This window comes from Diceros bicornis, chromosome 14 (assembly GCF_020826845.1).
Source record: "Diceros bicornis minor isolate mBicDic1 chromosome 14, mDicBic1.mat.cur, whole genome shotgun sequence".
In the NCBI taxonomy this organism is placed as follows: domain Eukaryota; kingdom Metazoa; phylum Chordata; class Mammalia; order Perissodactyla; family Rhinocerotidae; genus Diceros; species Diceros bicornis.
In genome coordinates, this window is record NC_080753.1 from 29,970,955 (window position 1) to 29,992,967 (window position 22,013).

Genomic DNA, 22,013 nt, shown 5'->3' on the forward strand with positions numbered 1-22,013 from the left:
TGGGAAATATCTCCTAAGAACAGGGCATCATCCTGCATAACTGCATTATCATTGTCGCTGCAAGGAATTTAGCATGGAAACAATAGTATTATCCAATATACAGTCCATATCTAGATTTTCCTCTTTGTTCCAAAATGCCCTTGATAACTTTTTTTTAAATCCAAGATCTTCTCACTCATCTTATCTTACATTTGGTTGTCATGTCTTTTTTTTTTTTTTTTTTTTAAAGATTTTATTTATTTATTTTTTCCCCCCAAAGCCCCAGTAGATAGCTGTACGTCATAGTTGCACATCCTTCTAGTTGCTGTATGTGGGACGCAGCCTCAGCGTGGCCGGAGAAGCAGTGTGTTGATGCGCGCCAGGATCCGAACCCGGGCTGCCAGCAGCGGAGTGTGCGCACTTAACCTCTAAGCCATGGTGCCGGCCCATGTCATGTCTTTTTAATGGTCTTTAATCTGAAACAGTTCCCTTACCTTTGACATTTGGGTGTTATATGACATTGACATTTTTTAAGAGTCCAGGCCAGTTGTCCTCTAGAATGTCCTATATTGTTGATTAGTCTGATTGTTTCCTCTCAATGAGATTCAGCCTAAACATTTTTTTGTTAGAAATAATACATAGATGATTCTGTGTCTTGTGTTGTATCACATCAGGAAGACATATGCTGTTAGTTTGTCCCATTATTATGCTAAATTTGAGTATTTGGTTAAAAGAGTGTCCACCTGTTTTTCTCCTTTGTAATTAATAAGTAATCTGTGATAGATGATGAGAATATCCTTTTCCCTAGCAATCTTTCTCCCAACTGTTTTAGTATCCATTGCTGATCCTCGCCTGAGTCATTTGTTTATTGCATAACTGGTTGCAAAAAGGTAGTTTTCTAGTTCTGTTGTTCCTTCTTCATTTATTAGTTGGCAGTCTTTTGTAAAGATAGTGCTAATTTTTAAATGAAATTTATCATATTAGAGTCATAAGGATTTTATGGTAAATGAAGCAAATTTTTAGTTATTTTTTAGTATATCTTAAGAGTGTAGAACTAAGTGTATTTGCCTTACCCTCACCCACAGAGGATCCAAAGAAAAGGTACTGGAGAGAGAGATCTTGACCATTGTGAAGCTTGGAATACATAAACTCCTTCGCTGTGTTTCCATTATTTTGGGATGTTTGCTCCTTTTCTCTCTTTGAGAGACCACTTGTTTTTAGGAAGAATCAGAAAAAGCTACAGAAAAATTTTTTCCTCAGTTTTTATTAGTTTTTCTTCGTAAACCAAATTTGATAGTTTTTTTTTTTTTTTCATGTTTCTTTGGGTGGTTTTGGTTTTATGACTTTTTGTAGTTTAATTGATGGTAATTATGCAGTGTCATGCAAAGGAGCTATTTTAAAAAATTTTTTCTTCTGTAATGTATAAGAAATGCCATAGTTGGATGAGCTGTCTAAACCTGACTGCTTGTCATCTGTAGTTGGTTTCCCAGAACATGAAAACATTAACAGAGTATGTGAGATTGTTTGCAAGTGTCATAGGACTTTTAGAGGAAATATTCTTTAAATGTTGTCTTCCTTAGTTTGTTCTCAGTGATTAGGTACTACTAAAAATGGCAGCAATCTGTGACATATAGTGTCATTTTATTAGTTTGTAAAAGAAAAAGGAGCTTGGTCCTCTCAGGTTTGTGAGCTATCATAAAATCTGCCTGTCATATTCTTTCTCCAAGTTCCATCTAATTTAATTTAATCTCCTAGCTGTAAGTGTGCAGCTTTTTAAAGGTACCTATCTCACATGTACCAGAGAGCAGCCAAATATAGCCACAGTGTATTTGGAGATGGGTTGGCTACAGAATGAGTTGAGTTGGCATTAATACCATGTGGCATTATTCATAGTGGTAATAGCATTGCGTTGGCTTTGTTCATCTTTATGTAGATGTAGAACTTGGCCAAGGTTTATTTACCCTTTTGTTCTTAGAGGAGAGAATAAGAGTGATAACATAGGCCGTAGATTCTCTCTTAGATGTGTATCCTAGTATGCATTTTTGGAGGTGAGGTATGCTGAAGTTTGCTTTGTATTATCTCCAAAGATGGTATGGTCAGCATTGTTCTTTAGGGGAGATGAAACTGAAAGGCTTTGAAGCTGGCCCCTATAGCACACCGTCAGGAAATCTCAAAGGCAAGACATATTAGACCCATGTGGAGCATTTTAATCAAAGGTATTTGTGAAAGGTGTGTGGTATTTCTTTTCAAAGCTTACGCATTTTTCTCTGTATGCAGTAACAACAGCTAGATTTGAAAATAGAGTATTGGTTTACAATTTAGCTTTTGGCACTTTTTCCTTTTTTAAAAATAAAGAAAGCAAAAGTTCCTAGTATTTTTTAGAAAATAGCTCTCTGACTAGGCTGTAGGATAAGATACACTTGACCACTGCTGGCTTATTGTCAGTTCCCTGTTAGGTAAACACACTTTTGAAAACAATACTTAATTTTAGATTTACCTGATCAATTTGTAACTGCTGCTTTAAATTATGTCCCAAAGAAAGTTTCATGAACAACAGTAAACCACAAATGCTTTGTTTATGAAGATAGCTTTGTCTGAATCACGTTTTCTATTCGTCACTCTGGGAACTTTTGTGTACCATACATTTTCATGTCTCCTCTGGGCCAGTGTTCTAGTAGCTTCAAAAATTGCAGTTAGCTCTGAACCTAGTGATCGTTTGCCTTTTCAGGAAGTATTCATGACAGTTACATTTGAGGAGCAAGAAAAGTGGGAGTTACTTCTAAATATGCATCTTTAATGGATAATTGAGTTCTTGAAAGCAGAGTTATGAAGGAAATGACTCAGCAGAAAACAGCATGTTTTAAATTGTAATCCTTAGTCTGCCTTCATATTCATAGTTTTTTCCTTTTATGATGAACATTTTCAAATATACACTAAAGTAGAAAGAATAATAGAATGAATAGCCATTGTGTTAGTTTTTTGCTGCTGTAATAAATTACCACAAACTTAGTGGTTTAAAAAAACACCACTTTATTATTTTACAATTAAGAGAGCTGAGAAGTCCAAAATGGGTCTCACTGAGCTATAATCTAGGTATTATCAGGGCCATATTCTTGCTAGAGAATCCATTTCCTTGCCTTTTCCTGCTTCTAGGGGCCACACGCATTCCTTAGCTTATGGCCTCATTTCTCCGTCTTGAAACCCAGCATGTCTTTCGAGTCCTTCTTACATTGCCATCTCTCTGGTTCTCTCAATTCCCTCTTCGCTCTTAAGGAAGTGATTACATTGAGTTCACCTGGATAATTCAGGCTAATTTCCCTATTTTCAGGTCAGCTGATTAGCAGCTTTAATTACCCTTTGCCATGTAATGTAACATATTTACACATTATAGGGATTAGGACAATACTGGGATGATGAAAATGTTGCTAAACATGGTGATAGTTTTACAATTTTGTAACTTTACTAAAAATCATTGAATTGTATAATTGAAATCGGTGAATTTTATGCTATGTAAATTATACTTGAATAAAGTTTTTTTTTTTTTTTTAAAAAAACCTTTAGATGCTCTCCTTTGCTTTTAGGGGTAAGTCCAAATTTTTTAATGAAGCGTATTGGCTCCATTCTAATTAAATTTTTAAAAAATTGTTGTAAAATACACATAACATAAAATTTACCATCCTAACCATTTTTAAGTGTATGGTTCAGTAGTGTTAAGCATGTTGTGCAACCTATCTCCAGAACTTGTTCATCTTGCAAAACTGAAACTCTGTACCCATTAAACAATAACTCCCCATTTCCCCCTTCCTTCAGCCCCTGTCAGTCATCATTCTACTTTCTGTTTCTATGAATTTGACTACTCTAGATACCTCATATAGGTGGAATAATACAGTATCTGTCTTTTTGTGACAGCTTATTTCACTTAGCATAACATCCTCAAGGTTCATCCATGTTTTAGTGTGTGACATATTTCCTTTTTTTTTTTTTTTTTTTTGTGGGGAAGATCAGCCCTGAGCCAACATCTGCCAATCCTCCTCTTTTTGCTGAGGAAGTCTGGCCCTGGCCTAACATCTGTGCCTGTCTTCCTCCACTTTATATGGGACGCCGCCACAGCATGGCTTGACAAGCGGTGCGTTGGTGCGGGCCTGGGATCCGAACACTGGGCCACTGCAGCGGAGCGCTCGCACTTAACTGCTACGCCACCGGGCTGGCCCGCCCCCCCTTTTTTTTTTATTGATATCTTAGTAGTTTATAACATTGTGAAATTTTGGTTGTACATTATTGTTTGTCAGTCACCATATAAATGCCTCTCTTCACCCCTTGTGCCCACCCCCCCCAACCCCCTTGCCCCTGGTAACCACCATACAGTTCTCCCTGTCCATGTGTTGGTTTGTATTCCACATATGAGTGAGATCATGTGGTGTTTGTCTTTCTCTCTCTAGCTTGTTTCACCTAACATAATACCCTCCAGGTCCATCCATGTTGTTGCAAATGGGACTATTTTGTCTTTTTTTATGGCTGAGTAGTATTCCATTGTGTACATATACCACATCTTCTTTATCCAATCATCAGTCGAGGAACACTGGGGTTGCTTCCACTGCTTGACTATAGTGAATAATGCTGCAGTGAACATAGAGGTGCATAAGCTTCTTTGGATTGTTGATTTCAGGCTCGTTGGGTAGATTCCCAGTAGTGAGATAGCTGGATCATAGGGTATTTCTATTTTTAATTTTTTGAGGAATCTCCATACTGTTATCCATAGAGGCTGCACCAGTTTGCATTCCCACCAGCAGTGAATGAGGGTTCCCGTTTTTCCACAACCTCTCCAACGTTTGTTATTTTTTGTCTTGGTGATTATAGCTATTCTGACGGGTGTAAGGTGATATCTTAGTGTAGTTTTGATTTGCATTTCCCTGATGATTAGTGATGTTGAACATCTTTTCATGTGCCTATTGGCCATCTGTATATCTTCTTTAGAAAAGTGTCTGTTCATATTGTCTACCCATTTTTTGATCGAGTTGTTTTTTGTTGTTCACTTGTGTGAGTTCTTTATATATTATGGAGATTAACCCCTTGTCCGATATATGATTTGCAAATATTTTGTCCCAGCTGGTGGGTTGTCTTTTCATTTTGATCCTGATTTCATTTGCCTTGTAGAAGCTCTTTAATCTGATGAAGTCCCACTTGTTTATTTTTTCTTTAGTTTCCCTTGTCCGAGTAGACATGGTATCCGAAAAGATGACCAATGTCAAATAGTGTATTGCCTATATTTTCTTCTAGGAGTTTTATAGTTTCAGGTTTCACCTTCAGGTCTGTGATCCATTTTGAGTTAATTTTTGTGAATGGCGAAAGCAGACGGTCTACTTTCATTCTTTTGCATGTGGCTGTCCAGTTTTCCCAGCACCATTTATTGAAGAGACTTTCCTTTTTCCATTGTATGTTCTTAGCTTCTTTGTTGAAGATTAGCTGTCCATAGATGTGTGGTTTTATTTCTGGGCTTTCAATTCTGTTCCATTGATCTGTGGTCTGTTTTTGTACCAGTACCATGCTGTTTTGATTACTAGTGCTTTGTAGTATGTTTTGAAGTCAGAGATTGTGATGCCTCCAGTTTTGTTCTTTTTTCTCAGGATTGCTTTTGCTATTTGAGGTCTTTTGTTGCCCCATATGAATTTTAGTATTCTTTGTTCTTCCTTGAAGAATGTCATTGGGATTCTGATTGGGGTTGCATTGAATATGTATATTGCTTTAGGTAATATGGACATTTTAACTATGTTTATTCTTCCAATCCTTGTACAGGGGATATCTTTCCATTTCTTTATGTCATCATCGATTTCTTTTAATAATGTCTTATAGTTTTCATTGTATAGGTCTTTCACTTCCTTGGTTAAATTTATTCCTACATATTTTATTCTTTTTTTTTTTTTGTGAGGAAGATCAGCCCTGAGCTAACATCCATGCCAATCCTCCTCTTTTTGCTGAGGAAGACTGGCCCTGGGCTAACATCTATGCCCATCTTCCTCCACTTTATATGGGACGCCACCACAGTGTGGCCTGACAAGCGGTGCGTCGGTGTGTGCCCGGGATCCGAACCCGGGCCACTGCAGCAGAGCGTGTGCACTTAACTGCTACGCCACGGGGTCGGCCAGATATTTTATTCTTTTTGTTGCGATTGTAAATGGGATTATGTTTTTGAGTTCTCTTACCGTTAGTTCGTTGTTAGCATACAGAAACGCAACTGATTTTTGTAAGTTGATTTTGTACCCCACAACTTTGCTGTAGTTGTTGGTTATTTCTAATAGTTTTTCAATGGATTCTTTACAGTTTTCTATATAAAATATTTTCCTTTTTAATAATATTCCATTGTATGCGTATACCGCATTTATCTGCTGGTGGACACTTGGGTTGTTTCAACCTTTTGGCTATTGTGAGTAATGCTACTATGAACATGGATGTGTCGTCTTTGAGACTGTGCATTCCATTCTTTTGGATAGATACCCAAAAGTGGGATTGCTGGATCTGAGTTAAGTTTTAATTTACCTTTCCAGCACCTCTTCTGCCTCTTGTAACAGACTTTGCACCAGACAGGCAGACCCTGTCCCTGGAAAACATTATACAATTTTGAATTAATCTGGGTTTATTATGTTGCAAGTAACAAACTCACTTCAAACTAGATAATAATAAAGGGGTGTGGGGTATTTTAAGGGTGTTGCTATGTTACATAGACTTCAAAGACAGGAATATGTTTGGGCTTCAGGAACAACTGGAACCAAGGACTCAAAATACTTTCAGATTTCTTTCTATGTATGTTGTATCTAGGTGTTTGCAGTGGTCTTCCATCTCTGAACCATGACTGTCGAAAGTTCCCAGATGTGTAGTTTATAGCTCAGGTACTATGAGAAAAACTCATTTCCAGTTCTAAATTCCTGGGTGTGACCACCCCCATGCCAACTCTGGAATGATCTCACTCGGTACACTGGAGTCCTACGTGGAAGTGGGAGCATTGCCTAAACGAGGCATACTCTCTACAGATACTCTCATCCCCTCCCCAATGAGAGATGACTCCTAGTTAGGTCCAGCTATCATACTGTGACTTATTGTCACAGGTGCCCTATCCCACCAGCTGAAGGTCTCTGGAAGATAGCTGTTTTCTCTAGTTGTTTTCCCTAGTTTGGTCTTGATTGGTCCAGATATATATTTGCATGATCAGCAGTCCCTGAGCTAAATGATACATTTTTTTGTTGTTGTCATTCCTCTGCCCAATATACCAATTTGAGAAACCAGATAAAAAGGAGAAAAGAAAAGTAATATATTTTGGTCACTGGTTTATTCCATTCAAGAAATATTTACTAAGCACCTTCTATGTGCCAGGAACTGTTCTCAGCCCAGGGCATACAAGCAGTAAGAATACAGAGCATATACTATCTTCTGCAGGGCTAGAGCAGTAAGAGAAAATCAGCAAGTTTCATGGTCACCCGTTAACTCATTTCACTGGCAGAGGACTGAAGGCCTTGACCTGGCTTCCCGCAGAAAGATTCCCCATGTCTGATATTCTTCAGGACCATACTTGAGGGGAGCACAGGGGATGTAGGGACAGGGTCGGAGATTGTTCCTATATGAGGGCCATGCTGCTTTAGCCTTCTCCTTCCAATAAGATGCCACTTTTGGACCTAGAGTTTGACCAGGGGTATAATAATTACAGGCTCCTGATGATAGAACTCCTTTAAAACTTCACTTCATTGCTTATCCATTACATACTGCTGCATTTCCTTTGGTAAATAATCAACTCCAGTAATATTATAATTAGACTTTTTAACCTCTGAGATTGCTGAAGAGAATAGCTAGGACCAGGTTAGGTCCCTTAGTTTTGCTTATCTTTCCAGTTTAAAGGTCTCTACCTCAGGGCATGGATGGAAAATTCTGGATTTAGAACTTTCTCAAATCTTTTATGGGATGTTACCCTCTGTATTTCAGCCCTCCCCAGCTGCATTTCTGTCAGATATACTTTATATTGAGGGAGGGGATGGCAGTTTGGGGGAACACTGTTAGAGGTTTCAGATCTCTGGCTTTAGGCAGAAAGGGCTTTGCTTATTCAAGTTATATTCTTGTCTTGTGTGTCATATCTTCTCTCGGGAGGCCAGATTGGATTGTCTTGCAGAACCTTACTGAAGTTAGCACAGTCTTCTGTGGGCAATTTTCTTTTATTGTCCAAAGCTCCTAAAGCTCCATGTAGTTTTGAAGTGGAACAACTGCTTTGTTGCACACAAGGACTGCTAGCTTCCTAGCCTGAGATGGAGGAGGCCTCATTTCTTCCTGCCTCACTTTGTCTTTGTTACATGTTTTGGATTTGTCACTTTTCCAATACTTCAGTCTTGCATGAGTTAGGACTTTAGTGGAGGTGGTGAACAGAACCCTGTCTTAAGCTAGCTTGAGTAAAAATGAGAATCTTGAGGATACTGGGATATCTTAGAGTCTAAGTTAGAAATTCATTTGGGGGCCGGCCCCGTGGCTTAGCGGTTAAGTGCGCGTGCTCCGCTGCTGGCAGCCCGGGTTTGGATCCCGGGCGTGCACCGACGCACCGCTTCTCCGGCCATGCTGGGGCCGTGTCCCACATACAGCAACTAGAAGGATGTGCACCTATGACATACAACTATCTACTGGGGCTTTGGGGGAAAACTAAATAAATAAATAAAATTATTAAAAAAAAAAAATTCATTAGGGCTTCAGAAACAACCAGAACCAGGGACTTGAATGTTGTCAGGCCTCTCTTTTTCTGGCTGTTTGTGAGTTTGTGGTGTTCTTTTGTCTCTGAAGACTGCTTTTCTTTGCCCTTTTGTCCAGTGGACAAAGTTACGGCACTAAAAGCTCCGTCCAGGTACTCAGGGAGAAATTGCCATCTCTTTCAGCTCCAGTCCCAGATTTCTCAGGAAGTTCAGATTGACGCAACTTTGGATCAGGAGTTCATTCCTGGACTAAATCAATTGTGGCTTGGAGCAGAGTCATATATTAACATGGAAGTTCCTTAAGTTATGTTCTTGTCCTATTTTATATCTGCTTTCCAGGGGATAAGGAGGGCAATTCCCAGAGAGAAGGGGCATGCAGTTCTCATATATCTGTGTGCCTTGGCACATTCTCTCCCTCTCTCTGAAATGCCCCTCACCCCCTTTCTGTAGGTTAACCAGTCCATCGAGGTACAGTTTTGATATTACTTAGTCAATGAAGCTTTCCCTGAATTCTTAAGTTTGATTAGGTATTTCCTCTTCTGTACTTGCATAGTCCTTGGTTACCATGTTTCTTCTCTGACATTTATCACATTGAGTTATGACTATTTATTCCCAAATCTTTCTTAATAGACTTTGTGTTCCTTGGTAGCAGACTTTGTCTTATTTATCTTTGCATTTCCAGTACCTAGAGCATGAACGAGTGAAAACTTAAATAAAAGAAAAGAAATATAAAAGAAATAAATACTGTATACTTATTGATTGGCAGATAGGGAAAAAAATTTTTGTGCTTATAATTTAGTTTGACTGATTCACAGATGAATGTTGGTTGGTTCCTTCAGTCCTAGAAACTGTGGTGGGAATAGGAAATAGCATTTAGGGTGGTCTGAGCATAAGCATACCATACTTGAGTTATGGTGCTGTGCATGTCTCAGCTTGTACTCCCACTTGATTTCCCAAGTCTGAGCTTTGCCATTTATTGCACTTGCCATTAAGTGTCACCAAGGGCTAGGGTCATAAATAGGGCAGGATCCCACCCATACCCAAGAGTTCGTCCTGCTTTTTTTTCCTCTTAAAAATGTTTGATCTTCTTCAACACGTGGTGCTTGGACAACTGGATAACCACAGTCAGAAGAATGAAGTTAGACCTCTACCTCACTCCTTATACAAAAATTATTGGAAAATGGATCAATGACCTAAATATAAAAACTAAAACAATACAACTATTAGAAGAAACATGGGGATAAATCATCATGACGTTGGATTTGGCAATTGTTTCTTAGATTTGACATCCAAAGCACGAGCAACAAAAGAAAAATTAGATAAATTGGACTTCAATAATATTAAAAACTTTTGTGCATCAAAGGACATTATCAAGAAAGTAAAAAGATAGCCTACATAATGGGAGAAAATATTTGTAAATCATATATCTGATAAGGGTCTAGTATCCAGAATATATGAAGAACTCTTAACAACTGAACGACAGGAAGACAAACAACCCAGTTAAAAAATAAATGAAAGATTTGAATAGACATTTCTTCAAAGAGGATATACAAATGGCCAAGAAGTACATGAGAAGATGTTTAAGATCATTGGTCATTAAGGAAATGCCAGTCAGAACCACAGTCAGATATGACTTCATACCCACTAGGATGACTATAATGAAAAAGAAAATAGGTGTTGGTGAGGATGTGGAGAAATAGGAACACTTGTACATTGTTGGTGGAAATGTAAGATGGTTCAGCTGCTGTGGAAAAGAGTTTGGGGGTTCTTTGAAAAGTTAAACATAGAATTGCCATATGATCCAGCAGTTCTACTCCTAGGTATATATCCAAAGAAATGAACACATGTGCCCATACAGACACTTGTCTGTGAATGTTTATAGCAGCATTACTCATAATAGTCAAAAGGTAGAAACAACATCTGTCAACAGATGAATGGATAAACAAAAAATAGTAAGGTCACGTGTCTCATAAAGTTTTGGTCAGTAAGGGACTGGGTATACAACTGTGGTCCTGTAAGAATAGTACCATATAGCCTGGTGTGTAGTAGGCTATACCATCTAGATTTGTGTAAGTATACTCTATGATGTTCACACAATAAGGAAATTGCCTAATGATGCATTTCTTGGAACGTATCCCCATCATTAAGTGATGCATGACTGTATGTAAATATAATGGACTATTATTCAGCCATAAAAAGGAATGAAATCCTGATCAACATGCTACAATTTGGGATGAATCTCAAAAACATGCTAAGAGAAAGAAGACAGACACAGAAGGTTACATATTGTATGATTTCTTTTATATAAACTATCTAGAATAGGCAAATTCATAGAGACAGAAAGCAGAAGATTAGTGGTTGCCAGTGGATGGGGGAGGGAGGGATAAGGAATGGATTACTTAATAGGTGTGGAGGGTTGTTAATGGGTATGAGGTGATGAAAAAGTTTTGAAACTAGAAAGAGGTGATGGTTGCACAACATCGTGAATACACTAAATGCCACTGAATTATATACTTAAAAGTAGTTAATTGTGTGTTATGTGAATTTCACCTCTTTTTTTTTTTTTAAAAGAAAAATGGTTTGATCCTGACATATTAGCCAAAGGCACTTAGAAAGCCAGTGTCGAGTCACTGTGTCCTCAGAATCTGCTTTTTTTGTTTTTTAAACAATAAGCCAATTTTACTGTCTCAGATGACAAGAATACCCAATGTAAGATGGCTCTGGGGTTGCCTACTTTAGTGGTTCAACTATATCATCAAGGACACAGCAATTATTTCCCTCTTTCTGATTGTCCTCTTCAAATCAGTCTATCCTCATTAGGTCCTCTGAGGTTCCCATAGGTCCCTTCATTTTCCTAAGATGGTTGTAGTAATTCTGTGCGTTGAATTTTTTTGGTATCTTCCAGTGGCAGGATAAAGGATACCTTCTCTTTCTTCTTTTTTTCTATTTACCTTTTTATTATAAACTTTTCAAACCTACAGAAAATTTTAAAGAATTATAGATTGTATGCCCTCATACTTACCACCTAGATTCAACAGTGGTTAACATTTTTTGCCTTTGTTTTCTCTATAGAAAATTTTTAAAAAATAATTTTATTGAGATATAATTCACATACCATACAAATCTCCCTTCATATATATATATTTTTTTGATAAGGAAGATTGTCCCTGAGCTAACATCTATTGCCAATCTTCCTCTTTTTACTTGAGGAAGATTGTCCCTGAGCTAAAGTCTGTGCCAGTCTTCCTCTTTTTGCTGAGGAAGATTGTGCCTGAGCTAACATCTGTGCCCATCTTCCTCTTTTTACTTGAGGAAGATTGTCCCTGAGCTAACATCTGTGCCAATCTTGCTCTATTTTGTATGTGGGACGCCTGCCACAGCATGGCCTGATGAGCGGTGTGTAGGTCTGTGCCTGGGATCTGAACCTGTGAACCCCGTGCTGCCAAAGCAGAGTGTGGGAACCTAACCATTACACTACACAGCCGACCCCCTGTAAAATTTTTTTGACTCATTTGAAAATTGTAGACATCATGACCCTTCATCCTTAAACACATGCTTCTCCTAAAAATGAGGACATTCTCTTAACCACTAAGATAAGTTACAAAAATATTTACTAATAAACAATATCCAGTCCATATTTAAATTTCCTTAGTTGTCCACAAATGTCTTTAATAACCCTTTCTTGTTTTTTTAGAGCATCAAAGTCCAATCAAGGACCTCAAGGACCATATATATCGCATTTAGTTGTTAATGTCTCTTTAAATCTAAAACGGTGCTGTCACCTTGCCTTTTCATGGCAGAATGCTTGTTTTTCACTTTCCATTTGGAAAAAGTATAACTGCTGATGATAATTAGAAGGACCAGTTCTAAAAAATAATAAAATTAATGGATCAATAAATTGCCAGGAAAAGAAGAGAGAAGAAATAATCTTGTGGCTCTAAGAAGTGGGTAAATGCTGGTGTGAACTTTGTTACTCTTCTTAATGAAATTTCCCACAAGTTCTTTCTTGTTTCTACTGTCTTCACATATTAACTAGTATCATCTATGAGTTAATTTTTAGGTTTGAAAATACTGCGAGTCTTCCTTAGCCCAACTCCTATTCTCTACCTGCAGTCATCTTTCTGTTTTAATGAAATTCTCAGTTTCTTCCCAGGCCTTAAAATTCACGATAGTCACAAGTACGTATTTTTTGGCCCCTCTTTTTCCTCTTCCACGTTAGATTCCATGAGTTGATGTTGGAAAGCCCTCGTAAGAACCGCCACTGATTTTGCTGATCCTTTTCCTACTCAGGTTTTTCAGTCATTCAGAGATACTAAGGCCTTCCTGATGCCTGGTAGGCTTGTGGCCTCAGTAGCAGTATCACTGGCGCTCCACAGGTGAGGGAAACTTCTTTGTGGTTCAGGATAGGTATCGCACCAAGCCCGATGCTGCTGTTCATGCTTAACTGGATCAGTTCATTATTCTGATTTCTCATTTTAATTTGTGTCCAAATAAGATGGGTAGTTTTCTTTTTCTCTTAAATAATAAATAAGTTGGATCCTTTTGAGTTTCTTACTTGTTCAGAGAATGGAAGGAGAAGGTATTTAATTTTATTTCCCTGTGAATCTGAGCTAATTCTCAACTGCTGGCATTCCCTCTTTAATTCTGATTTCCTGATTTTCTTTTTGTTTTTTTTTTTTTTGTTGTGAGGAAGATCAGCCCTGAGCTAACATCCGTGCTAATCCTCCTCTTTTTGCTGAGGAAGACTGGCTCTGAGCTAACATCTATTGCCAGTCCTCCTCCTTTTTTTTTTTTCCCCAAAGCCCCAGTAGATAATTGTATGTCAAAGCTGCACATCCTTCTAGTTGCTGTATGTGGGACGCGGCCTCAGCATGGCCGGAGCAGTGGTGCGTTGGTGCGCGCCCAGGATCCGAACCCGGGCCGCCAGCAGCGGAGCGCGCGCACTTAACCGCTAAGCCATGGGGCCAGCCCTCCTGATTTTCTTAACTGTTTTCTACCCTCATATTTTTGGGTGATGTTCCTGGTGGTATAATCAGTGTAAAGATGATTTTTCTTCTTAAGACCAGTAATCTGACTTATGTTTGTATACATAGTACAAAAATAAAATGTTCTATGTTTGTGAATACAGTAGTCCCCTCTTATCCATGAGGATATGTTCCAAGATCCCCATTGGATGCCTGAAACTGCAGGTAGTACTGAACCCTATATAGACTATGTTTTTTTCCTACACATACATACCTGTGATAAAGTTTAATTTATAAATTAGGAACAGTAAGAGATTAACGGAGCTTTGGGGCCCTTATTAAGTAAAAAAAGGGGTTACTTGAACACAAGCACTGCATTACTGTGAGAGTCGATCTGATAACCCAGGGGGCTACTAAGTGACTAATGGGTAGATAGGTAGCATACCCAGTGTGGATACGCTGGACCAAGGGATGATTCACGTCCCAGGCAGGACAGAGCGGGGAAGTGCAAGATTTCTTCACACTAAGAATGGCGCACAGCTTAAAACTTAGAAATGTTTATTTCTGGAATTTTCCATTTAATATTTTCAGACTGCTGTTGGCCTAGGGTGACTGAAACGGTGGCAAGTGAAACCACAGATAAGGGGGGGACTACTGTATATGCAAGATTAGGTATCTAACCAATTTCAAGAATTCAGCTTAATGAGAGGATTACAACTAATTCATTTATTGAATTCATGATGGTAATTAAAATGTTAAGAAAATCAGATGTTCAGAGTGTTATTAGATAATTGGCAAATTCTGGGTAAGTTAAAAATTTTATGCCTTTCATCAGCTGTGGTTCTAGATTCTAATAATTGTCTAGCTTGGGGCAAGTTATTTACCTGTCAGTGCATCTGTGGCCTTATCTATAATGTGAAGGTTGGACAATATTGCTTCTGAGTTACAAAATTGCATTTCGGTAGGGTACATATGTCAGCATCACCAAATTCTACTCTAGATCAGGTTAACCTGATTATCAGTGCAGGGGAAACTGTACTGTGCACCAAGCCCATTTTTCAGCCCAAGTAGGAAAAGCTGCCTTGGGCTGACAGCCTTGGTATGAGAGGAGTTGGAGTTACCCTTGTTTGAGTGTCCCCAGTTTGCTGCAGTCTCCTAGACTGTAAGCTTGGTAAAGGCAGGGGCCTTATCTTTCTTGCTGTCTGTTCTGCCCCCAGTCCAAGCTCGAGTGCCCAGCACATGGATAAATGCTCATTAATTAAATATTTGCTGAATAAATGACTGCCAGCTTAGGGCATTTACACACATTGCCTCATGCAATCTTCACAGCCAACTTTATAATGCCAACCTTGTAATATAAAATATATACCAATCTTTTAATATAAAAAAACTCAGTTTTGCAGGTGAGTAAACTGGCATAGATGCTTAGCTATGTGTTCAAAGCCCCACAGCCTGGGGTCGGAGCTGCGTCCAAATAAAGCCTGTGCTATATAACAAATTTACCAGTTTAGCCATTTTTAAGTGTACAGTTCTCTGGCATTAAGTATACTTACAATGTTGTGCAACCATTACCATCCTCCATCTTAGCTTGTGTCTTTTTTCCCACTGTTACACTGCTTCCTTTTGTTCTTCAAGGTGCTTTTAACCATCTGAAATCAGATTAAAAACTTTTTTTGAGCAAAAACACTGAAGGAACCTGGAAGTTTAAACTTTCAGGCTGGGCTGAATACTGAATGAGTGTTCTCTGTTTTCCATCTCTTCAGCCAGCTCTATTTCATGTAGAATTTCTTGTTGGCTAGTAATAGTTGAGTATGTTATTTTGAATGGGAATACATGCTATCTTGTCTACTTGTTCTCACACTGAATTGGAGCTGTTTGGTCTATTCCTTTTGTTGCTCAGCCCAGTGAGGCTGTGATCTAAATCTTTCGAGCGCTGAGGAGCTGTGTACCCACATTTTGAGCTGTGTACCTGCTTCATGGGTTAGAGCACCACTGGGCTAAAGTCCACTCTCTGCCCTGTACTTGGGAAATGAATTTGCTTTGTCATCCTCCATTCCTGCTTCCTGCCAGGAGTCCAGTTCACTACTTTCAGTTTCACTTTGGACTTTAAAACTGTTTCTTAATCTTTCTCTGGCTGAATTACTTGTATAATACAGGTACAAATAAGCAGTTTTGTTGGCTTGGCTGTGGGATGAATTGGGATGTGTGAACGGAGATTTGAGGAGGGGGTTGGATCTGCCTAAGTAGGGTAGCTGGACTTTTCCACTTGTTAGTGTTTCTACTACAGTGGTTTCAAAGTCCTGTCTGATATCAAGCAGAGCAGAGTGGTGAAATATGACACAGGCTGAAGGGTGAGAATTGGCAGTTGTCCTGAGTGCACAAATAGTTTCTTCCCTCCCAAGCATATTTTACAGCCAAGTGAAGAGAAAACAATTCAGCAGGCTACCTGCTGGAGACCTGCGGCGGAAAAATTATCTTTATGAAAAGGTAGACATGCAGCTTTTACAACTAGTTTTCAGAAGAACAAATGCAAACCAGGCTTATTTTTCTCTCCCTCGTTTTATCCCTGGTCCCTAAGTGTAAGGCTGATTCCAGATGTACTCCTAAGCCTGATTGTGGGTGGCAGGGTTGGACGTCCCCAAGTTTGACGTGTCACATATTCTTCACTTTGGATCACAGGCAGCTGGATAACAAAGTTGCTGGGAACAATCAAGTCTGAGCCTTCCTACTGAGCGGTCAAGCAAATAGGCACAGTTTGGCCACTGGCCCAGCTCTGCTCTATGTAAATTTTATCTAGCACACACAGGATAGACAGGCAGTTGTTGGTGGTGTAATTCCAGTCATTACTAACTAACATGACAGGCCACTATTGCATGAGACTTGACCTGAGGTAACTGCTCTAAATATAGCCTTCGTTTCTGGCAGCTGCAAACACCTGGAGGAACAGGCAGGCCCCATCAGAAAAGTATTTGCTGTTAACAGCATGTCTGTTGAACAGTTGTGTACTGTCAGAGCTTATTTCATGCTATGTTTATGCATAATTAAAAACAACCCACTAGATCCATTGGCTTATGGTTCGTTATGTTTAGAAAAATGCAATTTGTGTTGTTGTCTACTGTGGGAACTGGGGATGATGTCACTAGTTTGAGTAAGACCGTAACAGAAGCAGTTACTGTAATCACCAACAGCTTCTTTGATGTCTGTAATGAATACAGCTTACTTAAACCCCTTAGTGGTCTTTGGTTTCTGGCACTGATGAATCAAGCTGTCAGTCATGTGATTCTGTTCAATTAGGGATTATGGTTTGCGTGCTTGGTAGTTCCTTCTGACAGAAGGGGGTTTATGAGTGATTAAAAAGAACACCAACATTTACAAATGGTACTTCCAAAAAAGAAACTGCAAATGGCTCCTTAAAACATGTAAAAAATACTTAACCTCTCTCATAATAAGAGAAAACCATTTTAAGATCTTACCGAGGGGCCGGTCCGGTGGCGTGGTGGTTAAGTTCGCGAGTTCTGCTTCGGCAGCCTGGGATTCCCCGGTTCGGATTCTGGGTGCGGATCTACGCACCGCTCATCAAGCTATGCTGAGGTGGCGTGCCACATAGAGCAACTAGAAGGATGTATAACTGTGACATACAACTATCTACTGGGGCTTTGGGGAGTAAAAAGGAAAAAAAAAGATGTTATCTCTGGGCCAATCTTCCTCCAAAAAAAAAAAAGATCTCTCTGAGATCTTATTTTTTACCTATCAGACTGACAAAAATACAAAATTTTGGAGAAACACTGTTGATAAGCAAGTGGGAAGATAGACACTCTCATACATTCTTGGTGGGAGCATTCATTAAGTGTACAACTTTTATTGAGGGAAATTTAGATGTATCTGTTAAAACTACAAATATATATACCCTTTGACCCAGCAGTGTCACTTATAGGGATTTATCCCACAGGTGCACTTGCATGTATATAAAACGATGTGTGCTTAAGCTTATATATGGAAGGGTTAAAGATTGGAGACAAACTCAGAATTGGACTGGTTTCATAATTAATGATGTATCTGTACATACAGTGGATACAGCTGTAAAAAACATTGAGGATACTCATGTACTGACATAGAAATGTCTTCATGATATATAGAGTTAAGGGAATAAAGCAAAGGACAGTGTATAATATGCTACCAATTGTGTAAAAAGAGAGGAAATAAGAATATATCATTTGCTTGTATGTACATAAGGAAGTTCTAGAAGGATATTTAAGAAAGTAATATGAACGACTACCCGGGTGTGTGTGTGTGTGTGTGTGTAGGAAAGAAGAGATAAGATGGGAATTTTTCACTGTACGAAACTTTTTAAACCATGTGCATGTATTGCTTTTTCAAAAAATTAGACTGTTTTTAAAAATGGAGCTTTTTTGAATTCTAGTTACAGTTACAGAGGAGCTCTCTTTTAATTGACTTCTTTACCCATGCTTGCTATCCTTGTGACTAAGAGCGAGATTTCCTCACATTGTTGCTGATGGTGCTGATATTTGTTACTTTCTGTGTGGGTACCTTGGGAAGAATATGATGTGCAAGTTTGTTGGTCCTGGTGTTTTTCCTGTAGTTCCTCAGCCAGAAACAATGGCTCTGAAGATTTGCATACCAGGAGCCTTAGGTTCTATAACAAACCCTAAGAAACCGGTTTTTTCCTTTTGTTTGACAATTAGGATAATATGCTTTGGGCAGGACTGAAGTCTTTTTTGCCTTTTCTCTTTATTTGTAGGAACCTACAAGCAGCAATTGGCGCCTATTATGACTTTGAGAGCCCAAACATCAATGTGCCCTCTATGTCCTTTGTTGAAGATGTCACCATAGGAGAAGGGGAGTCGATACCTCCTGATACTCAGTTCATAAAAACATGGCGGATCCAGAATTCTGGTAAGTGTATAATGGGCAATTCTTCCTTGCTCAGTTTTCTTTTTCTTAGCGGTTAAAAAGAAATAAGGAAATCTTGTAGCTTAAGTTATGTGATTGTGTAACTCTTAGCTTTTTCTTATACATGATGTAGCATTTTTTTCTTGGACTAGTATGGTGACCAAACATCAATGAAATATCCCCTGCCCTAGAGTAGGAAGAAGGATTTAAGTCTTGTTGGCGTCTAAACATGATTCAATATTTATTTGATATCAGAAATTAAGCCTGTGTGTGGTGGTGGTATTGTGTCCACCTGTACAGTTCTACTCCATCATTTTAATTCTGCTCTAATTAATCTTCCAGTTATTTCCAGCAGGCTAAAGGTGGCACGTCCTTGAATAGAACAAGGTAGTTAGAAGGAGCTGTGAGCATCTACTCTTTTGAAAGCTCATTTCTTTGCAGCCACAGGATGATTCTATCTGAAATTTCGTTGAGATATCTGAGATGTTAATATCACTTTGAAAAATAGGGTAAGAAGTGTAAGTATTTGCTCAAAATGGGCAAGATGGAAAGATTGAGAAATTATTTGTTTTTAAGAAGTATTATTTTGATGTACTGCTGACTTTAGGAAAAATTAAAAAGTTAACCACAGTTCTTTGAAAATAGTGTCTATATGTCTGGTAACTGTTAATTGTTACCTTTTGCTTGTTAAATTCTTTTCTAAAGACTTTTTTTATTTGAGTAGGTTTAGTATTTCTTGTCCCATCCAGTAACAGTTTATGCTAACTGGGTGAGGATGCTTTAACTTCCTTGTTAATAAGGACTTACAGAGAAATTCTGAGTTGGAAAACTAGGCAAAATGAGTAGCTTAAAATTTGTGAGTGTAGTGGAACCCTATCTAGAAAGATGATATGAAACTCGCTTTGTTTGGGCTCAAACCTGTGAAAGTGACCTTTTATTGACTCTGTTTACTTTTCATTTCTGTAACATCAATTCTTTTATGATGGGGAAAAACTGGCTAAGCTAGCCTTTTACTTAATAATTAATGTACCAAATGGTTATTATTAGTTTTTCTGGCTTATTTAGAAGTAATTCTCCCTTGGATGAAGGTTCGGTGTGTCACTGAGCAAACACACATAATCCAGATTGACTCTGTTGTAGATGACTGGGGACGTTCATGGCTTTGTAAAATTTTCATTAGCTTCTTTTCTCTTTTGGTTATAATAGTCTGGTGCTTTGTTAGTTTGAGAGACACGTGGTAATGTGGGAAAATAGCCATATTTTCCATTTTTCTTGAAATTCTTGTTCAAAGTTTGATTATCTTTACTTTGCTTAACTTCTTTCTCACCTTTCTTAAGTGGTGCCTGCTTTAAAAAATATTAAAACAAGCTCTTTAGTTCAGCTTCTATTTATCATGTTTCCTCTCTGAATTACTAAAACCTACTGTGTTAATGATCAAAAATACTTTTGAAACCTATACATGAATTTTTTAAGTGAGTGATGTTTGTTTAGGAAGTATGACTTATTCAAAAGTTTTATTTATCTTTTAAAAAATTAATCCAAGACCTTGTTTACTTACAGTGAAAACACTGAAAATGGCCTGGCTTTCCATGAGTTCTTTATAGTGTTTTTAAATATTGAAAGTTGCTGGAATACTGTTGAAATTTTTTTGTGTGTGTGAGGAAGATCAGCCCTGTGCTAACATCTGCCAATCCTCCTCTTTTTTTGCTGGGGAAGAGTGGCCCTGGGCTAACATCCGTGCCCATCTTCCTCCACTTTATATGGGACGCCGCCACAGTATGGCTTGCCAAGCAGTGCGTTGGTGTGTGCTCAGGATCCGAACCGGTGAACCCCGGGCCGCTGCAGTGGAGCGCGCGCCTGTAACTGCTTGCGCCATCGGGCCAGCCCCCTGAAATGTTTTAAATACTATCTTGTTGCAGAATAACCATTTTATATTTCAGAAAGCCTCTTGATAAATCTACTCACTCACTGGACAGTTCTTTGGGTTAATGAGGTGTTGGGGGGATTGATATAAAATGGCTAGAATGTGAAATCAAAACCCCAAAGAGCCTGCCTTTCACCTTGACTTGGAGAAAATGTGTATTGGTGGGCCTGGCTGCTTTTTCCTCCTGCTTTTGCATAGTAACTCCAGTTTAAAACAGCCTCTGGGTCTGCAGCCTTTCTTTCTGCAAAAGGGCATTCTTGTTCCTGAACACCTCTTGAAAACTTGGGCAACAATTGCTAGAGATTTTACCTTTCAAGGTGCTTTGAACAAATAGGTTTTTTATTCTTCTGGAAATTGTTCACCCACTTGTAAAATAGTTTTGTATCTATAGCTAAATGCTTTCCATTTGATTAAGGAGAAACTGGCCTCCCATAACTAAGTAACAGGTGTGTTATTAGAGGGAAAGCATGCACATGTACTGGTTTTTCGGCGTCATCCTAATCTGGCCTGAGTTCTGTCTGGAAATAGAGTAGTAACACAGAAGTAGGGCAGGCCTTAGCTATTTCTCCTCTGGCTCTCTTACTGTCATTCATAACCTTCCTAAGAGATAAGTGCTCACTGAAAGTTTCATGGTGCCTCTCTGCTGTCATGTTTTAGGCATGCTGGGCATTCACATATACAACAGATGAGATTGATAGGAACTGCGTATAGCTGTCCCAACAGCTTTCCCAAAGAAGATAAATGTCACACGTTGTTTAAAGTTAAACTCCTGATATTGTTTAAATCCTTAGACGCTGGGGCCGGCCCCGTGACTTAGCAGTTAAGTGCGCGCGCTCTGTTACTGGCGGCCCGGGTGGGGATCCCGGGCGTGCACCGACGCACCGCTTCTCTCGCCGTGCTGAGGCCGCATCCCACATACAGCAACTGGAAGGATGTGCAACTATGACATGCAACTATCTATTGGAGCTTTGGGGGCGGGGGGAAGGAGGAGGATTGGCAATAGATGTTAGCTCAGAGCCTGTCTTCCTCAGCAAAAAGAGGAGGATTAGCACAGATGTTAGCTCAGGACTGATCTTCCTCACAAAAAAACAAAACAAAAATATCCTTAGATGCAGACCACAGAAAAGCAGAAATGAGGCATTTAATGATATTAGGTGCAGAATCTCAGGATCCAGACTTTTGACACTATGTAAGTATTAAAAGCTTGGGAAACTTGAGTAGGAAACTTTCCAATTAGAGTTTAAAGTGAAAATTTGAAACTGTCCCTCTAAAGATGAAAGTAGACAATTCTCTTTACTAACTCAGCTTCTCAGTTGTTAACAACCGTGCTCTGTTCAACTGTAGTGAATGTTAAGCTGAGCAGGTTATGATAACTGGTGTTCCTCTGGCTTTGGTGAAGTAGTTGTGATTGTCATATGAAGTAGTTGTAAGAGTGGCTTCGGAGTCATCTTTATTTTTTTGTACTACGTAGAAGTGAAATAAAACAAGAGTCAGGAAAAGAACTTGAAAAAGAACAAC

At 38.9% G+C, this 22,013-nt stretch overlaps 1 protein-coding gene across 2 annotated transcripts in view; it reads left to right on the forward strand.

Moving 5' to 3' along the window:
• ILRUN (inflammation and lipid regulator with UBA-like and NBR1-like domains) overlaps positions 1-22,013 on the forward strand; it is a 97,093-nt gene that overhangs the window by 20,318 nt on the left and 54,762 nt on the right. For both annotated transcript variants that reach the window (XM_058554569.1, XM_058554568.1), the window contains exon 2: positions 18,420-18,574. In XM_058554569.1, the coding sequence (XP_058410552.1) occupies positions 18,420-18,574 (155 nt within the window). The remainder of the gene's footprint in view (positions 1-18,419; positions 18,575-22,013) is intronic.